We start from the raw sequence: 16,521 nt of genomic DNA, 5'->3' as shown, positions 1-16,521 counted from the left end.
GCCCGTTTTGGGCACGTGAAAACAAAGAGATGACACGTGCCGTGCACAGGTATGGAATGAGAGAAATATTTTTATGGATATATTTGCTGGATAACTTGCTTACAGATTTAAGATATCTATCCAATTCCAAAACATTTGAAACACTTGTCAATAAAATATTCTTTTAGGAATAATTCTCCTTCTATCCCTCGGACTATCACCCGTTTCCATAATGACCCTCTAATGAACTCTTTTTTCATTATCATTCCTATTCTATGATACACGAATATTTATCACTCAGCCTTATAATGCCTAAAAAATACATTAACGTTAGTTTCCTTAATAGATAGATATCATATAAATAAGGTGAATTTTTCTAGAAGTGTCCGTAGACTTTTAGTATTCATTTCAAGTCCTTGATGCAATCTAATTCCGCTGGTGAGTCAGTCCAAACTAAAGTCCTACAGGCTAGACTGGCTAAACTATGGGCCACACTGTTATTAGCACGACTCGTGAAGCAGACCCTAATCTTAGGGTTATTTGAAATTCATTTTTTACGTTCCAGCACTATCGAATCAATAGGCCAGTTAACATAGTTTGCCCACCCGTTTGTTGCCCTAACTATACTGCCACTGTCTTTAGGTCCTCCAGTAGGCCTAGAGCTTCACCTGTTAAGGCATTGGGGCAATGTTTCAAATAAATGCACTTAGCGACACAGAACCTGCTTGGGTGCTTAAGAAGTAAGATACCGTTGCCTCCCAAATTGTTCCCTCTTCGTGAAGTATCGACCTAGCGCACCAAATTATTGTCTAGCGGCTTCTCCTAGTCTAAACAGTAGACTACATTTGGCTCCATAGCTCCATGCATAACCCTTTCTTGAGCACTCAAACTTTTTACTATCTTTAGTACTAGGCTGGTCGAGCAGCGTGTTTCCTTAATAGATAGATATCATATAAATGAGGTATCTAATTATAGGTATAAAAGGGCCTTAATATCATTTTCTAAACTAAGGTAAAAACAATTTCTGTTAGTTTCTATAAAGTTAAAATTAATTCTAAATGTTCTTGAAACAATAACAGCAAAATATAAATTGAATAATAGATACAGTGTCAATGATAATAAAGACAATATATATATTATTAAATTTGGATGAAGGAGTTTCCATGAGAGTGGCATTTTAGGTAGTTGTAATTTACCCTTATTTTGATCACCAGTATAGAGGATCTCTTTCGCCTGCGGAAGCTCGGATCTAAGCCTCTTCTACGGTCTTTCAGGCCAAAGTTGGTAATTTTTACGGGGTTTTCGATCTTATTTTCTACCTGAATCCTGAATCCTGAATCCTGGATCGATTGGCAATTGCAGAAGCGTGGCAGGAGATCCTGAAGCGGATCCTTCTCATCGTCTCCGCCATTGCCGCTTTTGCGATAGGTTACACGAAGGGCTCCTTCGAGATGATGCTTCTAATCTTACGCTGCCGGAGTGATCCTCACAGCCTTGATCACAGTACCCAGTTGGCCTTTCCTCGATCGCCATGCCCTGAAATGGTGAATTCTTTTGTGGGTTCAAAGAAGAAGGGATCCAAGAACGAGTATGAATTATTATGCTTGCATGAATGTAAGATCCACGTACGTTGGTGTTAGCTGAATTCTGCATCTAATGAGAGATAAAATGGTAATGGTTTGATTCCTCTTGTGTGAAGGGGCTCTCCGTATCAAAATTTATCTACTGGATGTACTAATCATATGGAAAGCCATGGTCTCAATTTTCTCCTAAATCCTGATTGTGAGAGCGAAATGTTTCGATATCCAAATTGGCATGTCAAAAGAAATTATGTCAGCTTCAGTTAGAAATGCTCCACTGAAAGGGAGACTTGAGAGAATTGTCTGGTTGAAATTAGCTCATAGCCCAACTTTTAACACTTGTGCTAAGAGTCTACTGTTTTCATATATTTCTTTGGGTTTTTTTTTCTTTTTTTTTTTAATGTTGAGCTATGTTGACATAAGATTATTCTGGACTTTCTCTCTTCTGTCTCTCTCATAGTTCACATTAGTACTGCACTATTCTAGGGGATTTTTTTTTTTATCATGACAGATAATATAATTTTCAAGAAGTAGTAGGGGGAATCAAAACAAGTACAGCCATCTTTATCTGATATAAGTCTCCTTGTATTAATAACTACTCTCAGTACTACTATAATAATATCTACTTCTCCCTCCTCTCTTTCCTTATTTAATATTTTTGTACTGTCCTTTTTTAGTCTATTCTAAAAAGACATTACTTTAGTTAACTATTATTTTAATTACTCTCTCATATCCTCCTTTATTCATTATAAAGCTATTCTAATCATTTACCAAATTAACATTTCAATGTTATATCACATCGTGTACTTATTAGTTTACACACTATATTAGTTTATATTAGTTTACAAAGAATTATTAGTTTCCAGACTATATTAGTTTACAAAGAAACACAAGAATAGCTTATAGTTGGGGGTATATAAGCAAAATTAGTTCAGAGAATATGCCTGCTTTAGTACAAGGTCAGATTAAGTTCATTTGGAGAGCAGTTCACCTTATTTAATTTGTCAAGAAACAGGAAGCTTTGGCTTACCAGCAGGACAAGTAAAAGCTGGAACTGCATAGAGACATAAGCAAGACTTCCTGAACGAATTTTCATCTTATACCATGAAAGGTAGAAGTGATTAAACAACAGCAATTTTCCTTCAAATCTCTTTCGCCAGTGATTTACAAATGAATTTACAGCAGGGCGGGTTAAAGTAATGCAACTATCTACAGAGTGGACAAATGATCCTCAATTGCCCCTGTTCAGGCTTTTAGGTGAGAACGTCGATGGTGGGAGACTCTCACCTCGCATGTTCTTCAACGTCTGACCAGTAGTCCTCCTCAAAGTCATCAAGATCATCAAGATCATTGAGTAACGACTGATTGAGCCGCTTCCGTGATACCCTTCGGTGCTTTTTAAGTTCAAGCCTTGGCTCTGCTTGTTTGACACCCATTCCACCCATCTTGTACCTGAAAAGATTGATTGTAACAATCTGTAAATTCCATGATAAGCATGCTGCTCCTTTTAGTAAATAACAATTTGTATGTTGTTTTTCCTGTTGATCCTTCTAATCTACCACACTAATTTCTATGGGATGCATCAGTACAAGGAACTATGGAATTACTGCAAAAGCTAGTGTGTTCCAGTATCAATGAATGAACCTCGTGCATCTTAAGGGTGTCCTTGGAACATAAACTAGATTATAGAAACAATTGGCCCCTGGAGTGCATATAATTGCAATATGTTATATTACAATGTGTCTGCTTTACCTTTTCATGACATTGAAACAAATAGAGTTATGCAATTACTTATAAGTTCCTCCAATAAAAGAACAAATTTATAGTGAAGAATCCAAATTAAACTAGATTAGTGAACCATCAAGCTACTAATACTAGCCTTCCTTAGTGACTTACTTGAAATTACAACACAGAAAGACAGTAAGATGTCATTCTATTAAGGTAACATGTCTTGGCCTCTTGGCCAATCTGCAGTTGACAAGATTACATGAAAACCCCTACCATCATCTGTTAGTGCTGCTTTTCTCATGAAATACAATATAGTAATTAATTGAATCATCAAGACCATTTACAGAGAATCAACCTTACCCATAGGGTAGACTAAAATTACTAATGAGAAAATTAAGAACCATCATGCTGGCAAAGTATATATATATTCTCAGAACATACCTCACATCACCTTCTCTCTTTGTTCCTAATGTCCGTAACTGGAACTCCTCTCTGATTTTAATCTCATCAAGGAATTGTAGGTAGTATGGATACCTTTCCCAATCAGCCTTCACAACACATCCACGCTCACCAAGATGTAGGCAGTCATTAAATGTGCATTTCAAAGGCTCACTAGCTTTGAGCATCTGTCTGATCTGAAAAAAGTATGACTGAAAATAAGCCACTATAATAACTATATTCACAAAAGCTAAGAACTATTTTAATAAAGGTAAACTATGAAATAAGATATGGAAATAGAAGTTCATTCATATTCATATGCAATAAATTGAATAAACCTCGGGAAATGTTTCTGCGAGAGTTCTCTTTGTAACTTTCATCAGACTAGGCTGGTTAAATCCAGGAGTATCAGCAAGAAAACCTCCATCAGATAGTGGGAGTAAAGAAACATGCCTTGTTGTATGTTTTCCTTTGCCACTTCTTTTAGACACAGAGCCAACTCGTTGTTCTCCAAACCACTTACTGTTCTGAAAGTTTACATACATTAGAACCATCATGTGAATTACAACGAAGATGGAGTACTTTAACATTGCTATGTAAATGTAAAAATCCAAATTACAAAGTACCACAGAGTGATTACAAAACCTTAATAGAAGCAGAAAGGGTGTTACTGACTAAGAATCAGCACTTTTTTATCTCCTCAGAATGTTCAATTAAGAATAGAATTTGTGAAGTAAAATTTATTGAAGAATTAAAGAAGGACAAAAGAGGATATTGATAATACGCACTTGCTCAAGCAGATTGTTTATTTCATCCTCATCGGAAATGCTTTGACTGCCTCTCAAGGAATTGATAAGACTCGACTTCCCAACACCACTTGGACCAACAATCACAGATGTTTGACCTTTCAAGATGTCCTCGAGAGCAGCTAATCCAGATTTCTGATCAACACTGCAAAACAATGGCTGATAGCCCCAGCTATGAAGCTTCTCTTTCCAAGAAGATAATGTCTGCACCCATAAATATGAGACAATGTAACTTCAAAACAAAAATATGTAAGTAGAAGCATGAAAAAAGCCTGTATTATTATTAACAAAAATATATTCTCATATGTCATACTGATGACACCTAAAATGCACTTGAGAAAGTAAAAGCCTTATGGCATTATTTTACTCCCCATATTAGCATGCCATCATGTGATAAGTCGACCTACATCCAAAAAAAAAAATTCCTTTTTCCATTTTGAAGTATAATGGAAGGTCGGTAAATTTTCATTTTACTAATATGCATTCAATTTAAAATCCATTATAGTCCGTAGAATACCAATATCTCAAAATTTATAATCTGTCAGAAGAAAATAAATGAAAAGCAATCTCTGGTGACTCCCTGGAATAGAATGATGAACGCCGGATATTGTACAAGGCATTTAGAATTTTTTCTTATTTATAAACCAATTACATTGTATAACTCAAACCCAAGGCTTTTAAGAGCCTCACTTGCAGAAGATATGTAAGATTATAGGCCACTGTCCTTTTTTTCATACAAACTCCAACTAATAGTTCCTTGGCTCCAAGATATAGGTAGCTACCACAAGTCCACAATACATAAGTATGAATCTCTCCAAAGCAAACAATAAGTTTTTACCAAGTCATAGCACCTAGAATTGTACCTCAAATACTTCGCGTGTGCAAGATATATCCCTAGTCATTCAACAGCTACATATGCAAGACCTTTCTCAGCAATTGTGGTGCTCTTATAGCTAGGAGACCTAAAAGCACATGCCACTGAAGGATCTAAAAGTGCACAACTGTCTTACCATATTATTTCCATTTTAAATAAAAGAATTGGCAAATCTTTTAGAACTGCTACTCCAGTAGGAACAAGTATGGTGACACACAGTTTATAGGGACATTAAGCATCTGATCAAGGAGAATATACACCAACAGTCCTTGATGTCTCAGAAGCACTATGAAGCAATCATAAACATAGGCCAGTCTAGCTAATGAAAACATTTAAAAGAGAGCAATATCATAATCAAGTAACTTCTCTTTCATAGATTGTGTCAGTTGAGATATTCAAAGATCAGTAGCTCACAATATGCCAAACTAATAGAGCATTTCTTTGATCACCAGAATAAATACAACTAGAAGGACAAGGAAAAAAAATAGAAAGTATATAGTGGATATATATGGAGATTGATTAGCATCCTAAGGAGTAGGGAGCAATAGGTGAAAAATCATATGGGTCAGGAATCCAACTAACCTTCCTACTTCCTATACAGTTAGAACTGAACTGTTACAAAGTAGTAACATCATGGTTTCTTCTTGCATGATAGATACATTTTAGCAGTGAACCTAAAACTTACTGTGCTCAACATCTTCTTTGTTTTTCCTTGAATCGGATGGTGTTACTTGTTAGTGCAACAAAATGGTGGTTATCATTTCCTACTGAAACTGCCTTTGCTGCAACATAAATGACATCAGGATGAGAACAAGCTCAAATGTAGAATACCACTGACTGCACTTTCAACTTTTCAGATCATCTTGTCTAGTTCTGAAATGAGGTGGAACCAGGAAATTGTCAAGCCATGTGTTAATTTATTCTTATTAGACAAAAATGTCAAGTTCAGCTTATTTAAAGTAAAGATCTAAATGACACTTCAGTTTGTCTTGCCAACTAAGTAATCTTGAACTAGGCCATAGATAAGCAAATCCTAAGAATTTACCTGGACAGCTAATTGATTAGTTCCACTTGAAACCCAAGTGAGTCTTTCACAAAATGAGATCAGTAACCTAGAATGGAAAAACATTGTAGGGTACAGAAGACTCACCTTGCCCTCTTACCTTGGCTTCTAGCAAAATCACTCAGCATTTCTCACCTATTTTAGGTATCATTTTGCATAACTTTAACCTACATCCCTAGACTTGGCTATAACAAGTTCTGAACCCTTATCCAGCTTCATCACTCATTCCTCCAAAAGGAAAGGTTAGAACTTAGAAGGGTTTAAAATAAGCATGAAAATTTGACAATCATACTAAGACACCTTCAAATATCTTCATCAATCTCCTTGCCCTAACTATTTACCGATCTCAATAAAACCACAAAAGTCAAAACCAACACATAACCATGATCTTCTTGGTCGAATGCAGTTATAATACATAAGAATGAGCTTTGCACGAGTTAGAACTTCATTGCGCAAATCCTTTCCATAATCTAATAATTCCATTCTGCATTAGCGCTAAGCTAATGCTCTTCAAATAATTGTACTCATCAATTGCTCTAGATGGTCTTCAATCTGTATGATTCAACTGCTCTTAATTTCTCCCATCATAAATTCATAATTCATTTCGCTACATTCTGCAGTCACTTTAGTGGTTATCATGCAACAGCTCAGTACTGAATAATGAAAATAACAATCAAATCAAATAATGGTTGCATTTATCCTGCCCACTAGATTTCCACATAAGCCCAGTAAAAAATAAGCAAATTCACCACCTTATTATATTGACTAATTCAATAAAGATAGAACGAATTGAAGGCAGTAGACAAACCTCTTCATCGACAAGCTCCGCCTTGTTAAGGGCGAGAGTGAGTGGAATCCCAGTGGACTCGGCCTCGACCAAGAACCGCGTCAAAGTGAACGGCTCCGGCTTCGGCCGGTCCATTGAGAACAGCACAAGAAGATGATCCACATTCGCCACCGGGGGGTCGACGACCTCCGACTTCCTCTCAAACACGTCCTCGATCATCCCCCTCCTATCTACCCAATCCACCGACCCCACGATGACCTTATCCCCGACAAGAACCCTCCTCTTTATCTTCTTAAGCAAAGCCCTAACAACACAGAGGAGATCGGTGCCGATCCTTTGATCAGCGCCGAACAAGCTAGGATTTTCGGGTGGTCCACCGGCGGATTCCACGATGACGCGCATGAAGTTGGCCTGGGAGGCGGCGACGAGGCCAATGGCTTGGTTGGGGAGGAGGCCGCCACCGCGGCGGCCCTCATCGGCGGCCGCACCAGCTGTGAGAGAAGGGGAGAGGATGTGGTGGCGGTCTTTGACGGAGTCCTTGGCCTTGAGGAGGTTCTTATCAGGGGGAGGCTTGCGAGGGGCGGAGGAGGCGGTGGCGGAGAGGCGGCGCGCGAGGATTCCTGCGGCGGCGAGAGGCGGCGATGGGCGGAAGCGTAGAAGGGATAAGGAGGAGGAGTAGGAGGAGGAGAAGAAGGGAGGCATCGGGATCGCTAGGGTTAAGAGTCTCGAGAAGAGAGGTTTAGAGGAAATGGGGGGAAGTGGGGATTAACGGAGGTTTGGTGGAATTAGAAGGTGAGAAGGAGCTCAGTTTTGAGTAAGGCTGCAAGGGAGAGTGGATGAGCCGGATCCCTGTGACCCAAATTGTATGAATTTCATACATTCGGAAACTTGGCAATAGTGGATTGGCTACAGCTTGATGAGATTAACCGCTCGGTCGGACGGCATCCCCTAATTTTCTACTGGGTTACTTGGCAGTTTTTCATTGGAAGCCTACGGACTTTTTTAATTTCTATCAGATTAAACATCCTAACAAGTAACCATCAATATATTTCATTTATTTTGTAGTTATCAGTAATATTTAAAATATCATCTAAAATTTAATTAATATTATTTTATACACGTCAAAAAGTTTACTTAATTTTTAATAATTTAGTCTCTAATTAATATTTGATCATATATGATATAAAAATTGTTATTTTAAAATCACCATAGGTATGGCCTTCTAAGTACTATATGGCTAATGCTCACGTTAGTAATTAGAGAGAGCTTGTCTCATTGCTTAGCTCACTTATTCTTAAATTATATCCCAAAACAATTATATCAGAAGAATTTTCTATATAAAAGTAAGAGTTAATATACGAGAAGAGAAGAGAGTGAATCTGAATTAATTCTTGGGTTAACTACACTTTACCCGCTTTAGTTTGGCTCAATTTTATAAAACTCTTATCAACTTTCGTCATAAAAAAAAATAAAGTTATAAAGAATTAGATAAGCTCTTTAATGTATCTAAAATAATATTGATTGAATTTTAGATGACAAATATACATATATTTAATATATTTAATATATCTCTGTCATTTAAAATCTAATTAATATTATTTTAAATGCACTAAAAATTTTATTCAATTCTCTATAAATTTGTATATAACAATCTTTAAATTTATCCTCTAAAATTTTTATAAAATTGAATTAGACCGGAGCATAAAATAAAAGTTCTCTTAACTTTTTTATATAATTATAATCTTCCTCGATGGTAATACCTTCAAGTATGCAAATTTTAAGATGAAAGAACTTGTTTTAATTTAATTTCTTTTATTTCATAATTATATGGTAGAACTATATATATATATATATATAAATCATTCATAAGCCTAAAGGCTATATTTGGGCTGGACAAAGAGCAACTCTCCCTATATATAAATGTATTTAGGTCCCACCAAGCTTTTAGGTTTCAGTCATTTGCGTCGCCGAATAATTGCTTCGAACCAAACGCCGCCGAGACTTGCTCCAAACCGTTGTATTATCAAGCTGTTTCTCTAAGCTAATCACATTCCTGAGCCATCAACCGAATTGAGCCAAACCACTAAACCACTAAACTACCAAATAATTTATCCATAATATTATTTGAGGTTGGAGTTGAACCCATGGCCTCCTTGGTCATGGGCAAAATACCTACCAACTCTGATTACAGTTGGTTGGTTTAATATAATTCCTTTTCTAAAAAATTTCTCCATATATAAGCTAAAGAAATCTTTTTAAGTTTGTTAAATAGGGATTCTAATATTAATCTTTAATAAGGCTATTAAATATACATGAAATCTAGAGATAGGTTTTTAATAATTTTGATTCAATATACAAACAATCATGTCGTGGTAGGTGGATTCATCCACAAATTAATATATTAAATTAAATAAAATATTAAAGACTAACACAATCCGATCATTAAATAGCTTATACGATTCAAACCATGATATCATCTATGCTCTTATCAATTATCATTTTTTTTTCTTTCTTTTTAACAACTGTTATCACTTGTCAATGCTTCCTAATATTTTAGATACAAATTGCTCATAAATTTAGAATGCATATATAATAGAATAAAAAGTTATTTATTAAAAAGGTCTCAAATATCTCTCTTCTCTTAGATTTCTATTACTATTACTTTTTTATTTATAAATTATCACGTAAAAGTCAAGTGAGCAGTTATATAATATATTTATCTTTATATTTTAGAGGGAAGAAGATAAAGAAATTTTAGTTTATCAAAATATTCTTACCTTCTAAGGAGGAATTATGACCATAACACTAATGGAGTGAGATATTTTTTATAATTCAGAGATTTATATGTCACAAAAAAAATTTATGAAAGATATAAAAAAAAATAGTTGGTTTAAATCTAATTATCAATAGAATAAAATGAAAGTCTAAACCAATCCCAAGTTGATTTGGAACATAATCAAGGGGGTATATAATTTTTTTTTTGATAGTCTAATTATGTATAAAATTTAGCATCAATTAGTGATTAAGATCTATCTTAAGATGTCAAGGATTGAAAACTAAATAAATTGCGTTTGGAGGAATATTTCACCATGCCGGATCTATAAAATATTTAACATATACATATTGCAGAGTAAGGCGTAGTTAAGATTTATGATTGCCTTGGAGATGCAATTGAGAATATAACATTATCTAATAATATTCTAACTAAAAATATCCATTCTATTTAGATAATAAAATAATATAAATGATAGAAAGTTTTATAATTAGATAAATTTTTTTTTTATATTATATGAGTAATGTTTTGGAAAGCAATTATGGCAAACGGTCATCTCACCGCCTAGCATCTAAGCAGAAAACGGACAACAAAAGAGATGACAAAATGGTATAGTATTTTTAATATAAAAAATAAAAATAGCTATATATATATATATATATATATATTATACACTTATATATAAGTTGTAATCAATATAGTATATACAAAAAATTTAATAGACTAAATCAAAATATTAAATAATATAATCATAGTACACAACCATAATGTCCACAATAAATAACATAATTACATAATCAATGATTTAAAATTATCAGAACCAAAAGTTTGAAGTAATAAGTTTACTAACATAACAAATAACATGATAAAAAATGTCAAAACCATAAAAAATAATAAATTATCAAAATTATCGGATTCATAACAAGTTCACAACTATAACATAAATGTCATCTTCTAATATTCTTCACAATCTACGAAAAGAGCTTTATCTACCAATATATTATCATCAAAATCATTATCAAACTCTAGCTGAACATCATCATTGTCGTTTGTTTCTTCATCGAACTAGATTAATTGCTTTTCTAGAAAAGTAGAAGTGCTATTAATAGTAGCTTGAGTAGATCTAGTGCTTCTCTTTGATCTTAAACATTTTTCGACTTCTAATGCTTTCGTTTTCATCTCCTAAGTTAACCTCTCACTTAGAAAGACCTCTTGCTTAAGATGATCATTATCCAATCATTCTCGTTGCATTATTTTTTTCTTTTGAAGCGATTGTATCCTTTTCTTTCGCTATCTTTTCAATCCTTTGTTCTTGCATTATATTGTACATAAATAAGATCATTCAATATCTAATCTATTTTTCTATTTTGAATGAATTTGAAATCAAATATCAAATCAATTTGATAATAAAATCACCAATTTAGCTTAGTCAATACAAAGATTTATTGATATATTACTCATTCAAAAAAACTATAATTCCTTTCACATTCTGAGCTATATGTTAAATTAAAAATCTTAATCATTATGTTATTCAAGTAGAGGACATAACTTTATATACACCCCACTAATAAGATATAACTATAAAAATTAAAAAATAACTTAGTAACATCTAAAAAGTAAAAAACATATGTTATACTACATACGCTAATAAAAATTTTATTACTTAGATTGAATTCATTGTTGTTAATTTCTCTTATTAATTTTACTAGCGATCTCCTAAAATTCTCAGTGACATTTTTATATGTTTTCATCTCCACATTTAAAATGTAAACTTGAATGGCTTGATCTGGACAAAAGTTTTAATACAACTAAGAATGCCATCCATTATACTGAAATCACTTTCCATTTCTTTAAAATCTCTCTAAAAATAGTATTGGTTTAAATAATATGCGAAGATGTGTATCAAGCTTTTCATTTGCATCTAAAAAAAGCTTGGAAAAAGTTTCATTATTATTGAGAATATTTTTTATTTCCTTCTTGCCATCTTTCGGCTCATATATGAATCATATGGATGGTTTCTTTTCACCATCAATAACTTAAAATAACTTTACTAAAGGAATGAACACTTTAATTACTGATAACATTTGTCTTACAAATTAGTTATTAAGGATAGTAGAATAAATTATCTTTCCTTTCACAGTTTTTTATCATTTACAACTTAAAAGTTTATCACAAGTAAGCATATGTCTTAATTTCTCTTTATTTTCCAAAAGACTCTACAATATAAGAGCAACTCCAACTGAGCTCCAAATTCTAAATTTAGAGCCTAGTTGAGCTCCAAATTCTAAATTTAGAGCCTAGTTGAGCTCCAATGGGGCTCTAAAACTAGCTCCAAATTTGGAGCTAGTAATAGTGGGGCTCTAAATTTGGAGCCCCACCATGAAAATGGAACTCGGCTCCATTTGTCATTTTAACCTTTTAAAAATACAAAAATTGCCCAATAATTATTACATTCAATAATTTTAATTCCCTTTGTATTCTTTATTAAATAATTTAGTTAGTTAAACTGAGTATATAATTAATTTTACTAATCGGTTTTTAATAAAAATAATACCATTGGAAAGGTCTCATCGAGACCTTTAAAATGAGTTTAACATTGAATTAATTTTAAGTTAATTTAAATTTTAAAATTTTTATTATTTATAAAAATAAATCTAATAAATTATGTGTCCTAAAATATAATTACTCAAAATTATTCCCAATATAAATATTAAATATTAAAATACATTAGATATGAAGATATGAAATACATCAAACATGAAATATATTAAAAATGGAACCGGAACCGGAACCGGTGGCTACGGAGATGACTTACCAGAATATTAAACATCTATTGTTTTTATTATGTTTGGTTAATTTCTGCTTATTTTATGTAATGTAATTTTGATATTTTTAGTTAATGACATGTAATGCTTATTTCAATGTTTATTTCGTATAATGTAATTTCGATACGTTTAATTAAAAAATTAGTAATTTAAAATTACTTATGAAACTATTGAATATTAGTTTTATTTTAAAGATCTCGATGAGAGTTTTCTAAACATATATTTTTTTATCAAAAAATAATAACGTTAAGATGACCTATTAAGTAATTTAAAATAGCTAATATAATAATATATATTATATTATTATTTTAATATATATGGAGCTTGGAGTGCACCGGACTCTTGCTTCATTTTTGGCTCCATATTTAGAGCCTAGTGTTGGAGATGCTCTAAGAAATAAAGTAACAAATCTTGTACATTTGGTCTCACATTCCACTTTTTTGTGGGAACTGACGCATCAAACTAAATATCTTGTGACTTCTATAAATAAAGTCATTGACTTCCCTCTCGGGGTGAAACGGGTTGGATTAACTCCGATTCAAACTGCTATTCGACCCGACTCAGATCGGATTCGGATAAAAAATTTCTATCCAATACGGATATAGATTCGGATATAGATAGAATTTTTGAAAAAAATCCGGATACGTATTCGGATACGAGTCGGATATATTTTTCGGATTTGGATATGGATATTGGATATCCGTTTACCCGATATTTTTCTGAATGCTTTACCGTTTTTAGTTTGCTTATTTAAATAGTAAATATTAATATTATTACTAATAATATGTTATATATTATTTCTTGAGATTAATTTATCTAACTTTACATATTTGACATATAAAAAATCTATTTGTTGTAAAACTCTTAATATTTTTATGTTAATTATATCTAAATAAAATATTATAAATCTTTTAAATTCAATTAATATTCGTTTAAGATCCGAGTATTGACTATAAAAATATATTAAGTTTTTAAGATCTTAATCTTACAAAAAAAAACAATTATAATTAAATTGCAAAAGCCCCCTAAGATTTTCTCTCCATTTCTTTAAAAAAAAAATAACCAAATCAAATTATATCAAATCTAAATTCGTTTACAACTTTTGAGTCAATGTCAAACTTAAAAAGTTGCCACATGATCTGTGTGCTGCCATGTCATCTAGTTGTAGAAAAATCTCTAAGCATATTATCTTCCTATTTATTTATCTCCTTGCAATTCTGAAGGAGACTAGAGCATATGTGCAAAGGATTTTGCAGCCATCTTTATCGTCCTTGTCTCTAAGATCTCTTATCACTTATCACTTTGCAAATATGTGCCCATTTTATTATTTAAACACACTAGTGTTGATAGATTTTGATTGAATAATAAAGTTTAAAAAAAAATCATCACTTGGATAGCAACACAATCCCTATCATAATTGAAAAATCACACATTTACTTGACCTAATCACCTAGTTTCGAACAAAATCGGGGGACTTCAATACGAAAACAAGCGGCTATCTACTTATATAATCTTTTTTTAACAACTTATCAAGGTCTACGTAGGTCATAATTTAGTTATTCATACTCATAGATGACTCAGACTCGTGTTTGATATGAGATGTGCTGTGTGATGCTTAATGATATATATATATATATATCTATTGATATACGCAGACTCTCTTATTATTAAAACATAATTAATTATAAAAAAAAACCACAAGGAGAGTTATTATATAAAGTTACAACCACATAGATTACATTAAAAAAAATCAAACAATCAAAAATATAATATGTTATTTTATTTTTTCTTAAGTAAATTAAGAAATTAATAATCAAATTTATGCAAATATAATGTTATATATTTCTTTTCTTTTTCTAGCTTGTGAGGTTTTATTATTTTCCTTTTCTTCCATTCTTATTATTTAACAAAATAACTACTGCATGTTGTTAAGTAGATAACATTCATAATATATATATATATATAATATATATATATATATATATATATATATATATATATATAATCTATAGCCAATTGAGGATGGTGGTGTTCTTATCTATTTGTTTATTATTTTTTTGACCCTTGCCACGCATGATCCATGTCACCAGGTCCACTGTATCATGTCCAAAGTATTTATTAAAGAGTAGGAATTTTATCAAAATCACCCTACAATTATCCTTTATTATTATTAGATTGGTTGAAAAGAAAAATAGTAAATGTGCATTCCACTATGCTATTATTTCTCATTCAATCCTAATAAAACAAGTATAATATCATGGTATCATTTTATTCCTAGTTATAAAATGATCACAAAATATTAATTCAGAAGCACAGAACATAGAATATAAGAATTCCAATTCTGAGATGATGAATAAAGTAATATTTACACCAAAAATATTAAAAAAAATTAATGTCCTTCCATTCCAAATCTAATAGTTTATTTAGATATGCATAAAAGTCACACAAAATCAAGTCTAAAGAAGAAAAACAAATCAATATTTTTATTTAAAAAGATTAAATTTAGTGCAATTTAATATAGAAATATAATCTAAGATTCACCAAGGATTTTTTTTTGAAAGAAACTATTTTTGAGTTTGAGATAGCCAAAAATAAAATCTGCTCGCAATGAAATGATACTAGTGAAATTATAAATTTTTAAATCCTTTTATCATGATAATATTAAAAAATATTTTTAATTATTATTTAAACTATTTATAAATTTAAATTCCTCCTTTCTGATACGAGAGAGAAGAATTAATGCCCTAATTAAACATGCTAAATTATGTTGTTTGTTCTATCTTCTATGGCGAATTGAGAAACATAAATTTATAAATATTTTGAACCCGATATTAAAATATATATATAAAATAAAAAGATTAGCATAAGAAATGTGATATTTAATTGACTATAATTTGAAGTTTATTTAAAATGGAGCAAATAAAACTTAGGATTATTGTAACAAACTTTAGTTCAATTCAACTTGAGTAAATAATTCAAGTTTATACATAAGCTCTATGACACAAATTGTACAAAAGATGTGCATTATGCTTTATTTTTATTATAATTAATACTCTAATTAGGCTTTAATCAGGATGACTTATGTTGTTCATCTATGTAATAATTATATGTTAACAAAACTTAGTACTGGATGTTTTCTAAAAATTTGTCAAAATATGTAGAGATTTTTACATAATTGCCACTAAAAACTTTTCAAATATCATAATTACCAATAATTTTTTAAGATATTATAATTACTATCAAAATTATTGCACTCTTTCAAATCTATTAGTTAAATCTACTAATCATAATTAAAATACAATTAAAAATAAAAAATTATTTTAACATAAATTAAAAGCTATAATTCAATACTATGGTACAATGAAAGTATCTTCTTTATGCTAGACATAAACTATTGATAAGTAATTTTCAGTATTTGAATTATTTATATTATTAGCTAATTTTAAAAGTAATTTATTAAGAATATTTTGTTAAAAACTAACTAGAATGAGAATTCTGAACTAGTCAAAAAAATTTACTGGTAATTTTAATATTTAAAAAATATAATGAAAATTATGATATTTTAAAAAATTTCAGCGGCAATTATGCAAAAAAATCCCAAAAATGTAAGCTTTGAAGACGTGAGGGAGTGAAATGTAATAAATCTAAAGTTGAGGTGCCAAAATGAA

At 31.5% G+C, this 16,521-nt stretch overlaps 1 protein-coding gene across 1 annotated transcript; it reads right to left on the bottom strand.

Moving 5' to 3' along the window:
- Positions 1-2,677: 2,677 nt before the first annotated feature.
- On the bottom strand, positions 2,678-8,023 carry LOC140766423 (small ribosomal subunit biogenesis GTPase RsgA 1, mitochondrial). The gene is made up of 5 exons (XM_073105773.1): positions 7,277-8,023; positions 4,514-4,735; positions 4,064-4,252; positions 3,729-3,922; positions 2,678-3,011 (listed from the first exon to the last, which is right to left on the bottom strand). The coding sequence occupies exons 1-5, from the start codon at positions 7,955-7,957 to the stop codon at positions 2,843-2,845; spliced, it is 1,455 nt and encodes a 484-aa protein (XP_072961874.1). The 5' UTR covers positions 7,958-8,023; the 3' UTR covers positions 2,678-2,842.
- Between the last annotated feature and the right edge of the window lie 8,498 nt (positions 8,024-16,521).

This window comes from Typha angustifolia, chromosome 1 (assembly GCF_048772165.1).
Source record: "Typha angustifolia cultivar Huaian chromosome 1, ASM4877216v1, whole genome shotgun sequence".
Classification (NCBI taxonomy): domain Eukaryota; kingdom Viridiplantae; phylum Streptophyta; class Magnoliopsida; order Poales; family Typhaceae; genus Typha; species Typha angustifolia.
The sequence above is the reverse complement of the archived record's forward strand: the minus strand, read 5'-3'. Positions and strand labels throughout refer to the sequence as shown.

Bases quoted from the DNA above. Each gene is read 5' to 3' on its own strand.
- LOC140766423 (XM_073105773.1), bottom strand. From the start codon at position 7,957: ATGCCTCCCTTCTTCTCCTCCTCCTACTCCTCCTCCTTATCCCTTCTA. The intron at 4,736-7,276 runs GTTTGTCTACTG...TTATGGGTGCAG, and splicing joins CGGAGCTTGTCGATGAAGAG to ACATTATCTTCTTGGAAAGA. The intron at 3,012-3,728 runs GTATGTTCTGAG...CAATCTTTTCAG, and splicing joins AAGAGAGAAGGTGATGTGAG to GTACAAGATGGGTGGAATGG.